This window comes from Rhamphochromis longiceps, linkage group LG11 (assembly GCF_057381845.1).
Source record: "Rhamphochromis longiceps isolate RC_006_pf linkage group LG11, R_longiceps_female_GT1.1, whole genome shotgun sequence".
In the NCBI taxonomy this organism is placed as follows: Eukaryota; Metazoa; Chordata; class Actinopteri; order Cichliformes; family Cichlidae; genus Rhamphochromis; species Rhamphochromis longiceps.
Genome location: NC_140567.1, coordinates 30,857,828 through 30,862,131, shown reverse-complemented (window position 1 = coordinate 30,862,131; position 4,304 = coordinate 30,857,828). Strand labels below are relative to the sequence as shown.

Here is a 4,304-nt window from a genome sequence, read left to right as displayed (position 1 = left end):
TATTTTAGACAGAATCAGAAATAGTTCGCTGTTTATAGCTTTTGTGTCATTCCACGGGGGAAAGAATCAGTGGGTTGCAACGGTAAACCATGAGAGAATCATTGTGGTAGTCCCTCCCATAGGAACAAATGCCAGTGATTTCAGGTTGAGGACTAGGCAGTGATTGAGCAAGGGCTTATTCTTTTTGGGGTGAGGTAAAGCAATATTTATTGGACTGGTATTTATATTGAGTTTTTTTTTTTTAAGTTCTTTTAGAAGAGAATAGCACTTAAGGCACTGTTGGGATTTGAACCCAGGATCTCCTGTTTACTAGACAGGCGCTTTAACCAGCTAAGCCACGGCACCATTATGATGAGCAGGAGTCAGGTGATGGAGGGAGGAGTACAGCTTTAGGCCATGTGGGACAATGTGTGGCTGATGCTCTAAATACTATAAGACCCATAATCCTCCTCCAAGGTTCATTTAGTCATGGGGAGCAAGCCAAGTAGACATGCAAATCAGATATTCTGCAAATAAATGAAACAATACACTCATAATCCAGGCAAGTTCTTTGTACAAATTACGTCTACATTGGCTAATTCTACTTCACACAATTAATGTCCTCTGGAAAGATTCAGTGCTAACACAGTAAGTGTGACACTGTGGTGTACTGGTCATGAAAAATGTAACACATACGAGGCTAATTTTCAGTGCACGGCCCAAGTTTCAGGGAGTTACATCAGATATTTGCCAGATGTAGTGAAACTTTGACATGAAAAAGTAGACTGAATGGAGCAATCATGATGTCTTCTTCAAGAAGTGAATATGTTTACATTTCCTTACTTTTGAAGATGTGGGACGGTGGTTAATTCCAAGAAGTTAAAGCACAACACTGCCCCACAAATAAGCTGCAGTTGTGTTGATTTAAATACAGTTTCTGTACTACTATGTCCAAAGTGTTGCTGAATGCCATTCCTGGTTTTATTAGGCTGCTCCACTGTTGTTACTGTTGTTACTCTTTTATAAGGGCTTGGCTGAACAGGTTTCAGCTTTCTACTTCCTGCTGTTTAGTTATTTGAATCATTTGGTCTGTAAATATAACTACTTACCAACAAACAGATACTGTGGACATACTTTAGAGCCATGCTGAGTTGATATTTAGTCTCCAGATTTGTGTCTTTTTTCTTCCCTGATTTCAGCACAAACAGCTCACACCTAACACCATTTTTGTTATGTGTTCATTCTAGGTCATGATGTGAATGCCCAGCATCGTTTTATCCAATGATTGAGTCCAGCAAGCCGACCATGTTGGACAGAACTGAACAGGCACACTGCACTGTGTGCTGCTGCACTCTGGCCAACAAAATCCTCATGGTGCTCTTCATGGTGCTGCTGATCTTTGCCACCCTCTTTGGAAATCTGGTGACTCTTGCTGTGGTTCTGGGAACCAAACACTTCCACACACCGCAGGGATACCTGAAGGCATCCCTCGCCGTGGCTGATCTGGCAGTGGGAATATTTGTGGTCCCGCTTTCCGTTTACGCTGAGGTTTATCTCATGGTCACTGACATGGCACCGGAGTGGACCTCGTACAACTCACAATCGGTGAGTTTTCACCCATGCAACATCATCGGCCCCATCTTTGCTGGGTGCACTTTGGTCTCCATCACGACTATTTTCTTTCTGACGATCGAGCGAAGCATTGCCGTGCTCAGGCCTTTGCACAAGGACTCGGTGATTACTCGTAAAAGGACCACGATCCTAATTGTCCTCTCCTGGGTGGGAAGTTTCTTCTTGGCTGTGTGTCCGATAGTTTTCAGCAGTGAAATTGCTTTGGAGTATAACTCCTGCAGTCGGATGTGTAACTACGCTCTGGGTACAATCGGCAAGTTCCCAAGCCAGGCCTGGAACATCCTCCTCCTCTTCCCCGCGTTTGACTTCACCCTCCTTGGTGGCACAGTGGTCATTAACATCATTTCTCTTTCCAGCATCAGGCAGCACTCAAGACGCAGGAAACACTTGGCTGAGAGTGAAAGCCAAAGCACGACCAAACCCACATTCTCAGACATTAAAGCAGCCAAAACCATAGGGACTCTAACTGTGGCTTTCACTGTATCGTTCACTCCAATCGCTGTCTTTGTGGTCGGGAACGTTTTGGGGAATAAATGGTGCAACTTTTCCTTTTTCGCCTTCTGGATTTTGGCTACCAACAGTTGCTGGAATGTCATTATTTACAGCGTGAGGGATCAGAAGTTCAGGCTGCGGGCACAGAAACTGCTGATGCCGTTTCATAGAAAAAACACCACCAAAACTTAAAATCGACCAGGACCAAAGACTACTCGTACACGAGGAGGGCCGCGTCATTTAGATGGTTGTTTTTTGCACAAACTCTTTGTTCAAACACATTGTGAGCCTCTTAAGAGACATACCTGCATGTCTTGTGCATTGCTGTTGTGAAATTACAGTTTATTTTTACATCGATAAAAAGCATGGAGCTTTTTCAGATCACAACTGTTTCTCTCTGTGGGTATTTGTCTTGTTTTGTGAAACATTTAAAAACTGAAGCCTGTTTCAGTTATTGGAATGATTGTTTGCTTGAGTGTAATTAATTAAAACCCGATGAAAACCAAAACAGTTTGTGCATGTTATCTTTGGATACCACAGCATCAGAGTTGTTAGTAAGATTGATGATGTTGATTCCCAGTGAGATACTTCAACATTAAGTGATCAAGACTGAGAGTATACAGGGGTCCCAATTTAGTTCCTCCAAAGGCCCCACTGAGAATCACATCAAAGGCCAGACATGTAGTATTTAGTTTGTTGACATGCTTTACTATAATCAAAAATAAATAGATCATATAGCCCTTCCTAACTTTTTTAGCCTATATGACATTTGGTCAACAAAGAAGACCTTTGATCATGTGAGATGGAGCTGAGCCTTCTGCTATGAAACCGACTGCTTCTGCAGCACTGTTGCTCTGAGAGTACTCTGCTATAATTTCATGCCTCTTTTTACTTCAGCAACTTAAAAAAGGCCACAGGCTCTTCCCTGTGTATGGCTCTCTATATTATCCGGTGTGTGGATTGAAACATCAAAGTAACAAAGAAAATGCTCTTCTAGAAAACAGAAATTGTTGCCATGGCAAAAGGATACCAAACACTTTTACATTTGGCAAAAACATGGACTACTCAGTGGTTCACCTCAAATAAGGCTGTCTGCCTTCTGCATCAGTGTTAGTTTTTTTTTTTTTTTTTGTATTCTGAATTATGTGAGGCTATTGTGCAGATGTGCCTGTTTAGTTTGGCGAGTTCATATCACAGTGCAGAGTTTGGCTCCAAATGTGTTGGCAACATTTTATTAAATGTAAAATGAGCTTAAGTGAAAGGAAGAGACAGAGATCTGTTTTTTCCTGTTTTCCATACGCTGGTCAACTACAAGGATGCAGCTTTATTAGCATCACACCCCAAGCAGCACAGTGATCAGAGGTCATTAACTGGTACAGCAGTCTCAGTCATGGTGGCCATGCTAGCCACACTCAATACAGAACAAACAGCAATGAGGTTATAAATTAACAATAACAACAACAGATCAACACAACATAACTGGAATAACTGTCATAACCTCTTAAGTTAACACATGAATGCCAGCATGAACAGTCCCACCAGTCTTTGGGTTAGTGGCTCCTCCCCTTGGACTGCTACAACATTAAATATCGCAAATGAAATAGAGGCTGGATACAAAACATGACTCAAAACAGATACTACACTTTCACAAAAAATAAGAATATGCTATAAGCCACCATCAATATAAGGTAAGATACATTACCATACTGAGTCTCTTCATGGTGTCTAAGAGGTTACAAGACGTTCTATGACCTTTCCAGAGGTGAGTATTATTAAAGCTACACAAGCTTGTTTCCACCAGTGAAAACATTTTAGCCAACCAGATGTCAAAATGTACACTTCCTAACTTAAACTTAGCAGTAAGGTGAAAATTTAATATAATGGTCCAGAATTTTGATTTATGAATAGCACTGTTTCTTTGTTTTTTCAGTGGCAGAAATAGGTTTCCATATAAAGCAGGGACTGCTTCATAGATGGAGGCTCAGATCCCAGAATGCCACACAGCAAAACTCCATGCTGTCATTATTTTAATGAAGAAACCCTGAGGTCAAAACTCGACTAAGCTGTAGTAGTTTAATAGCAGCCTTTGGACTGTGTGCAGCCATGTGGTCTTTGGGGAGAAAATATATATGTTTGTCACACACACACACACACACACACACACACACACACACACACACACACACACACACACACACACA

General features: G+C 41.6%; 1 protein-coding gene and 1 non-coding gene across 2 annotated transcripts; one reads left to right on the top strand and one right to left on the bottom strand.

Moving 5' to 3' along the window:
• Positions 1-271: 271 nt before the first annotated feature.
• On the bottom strand, positions 272-345 carry trnat-agu (transfer RNA threonine (anticodon AGU)). Its single transcript has one exon. It is a non-coding gene; the product is annotated as a tRNA-Thr (tRNA).
• A 915-nt stretch (positions 346-1,260) lies between these two features.
• Positions 1,261-2,295, top strand: LOC146659529 (trace amine-associated receptor 8b). Its single transcript, XM_085421883.1, has one exon. It carries the CDS (start codon positions 1,261-1,263, stop codon positions 2,293-2,295), a length of 1,035 nt encoding a protein of 344 aa, XP_085278009.1.
• Positions 2,296-4,304: the final 2,009 nt, after the last annotated feature.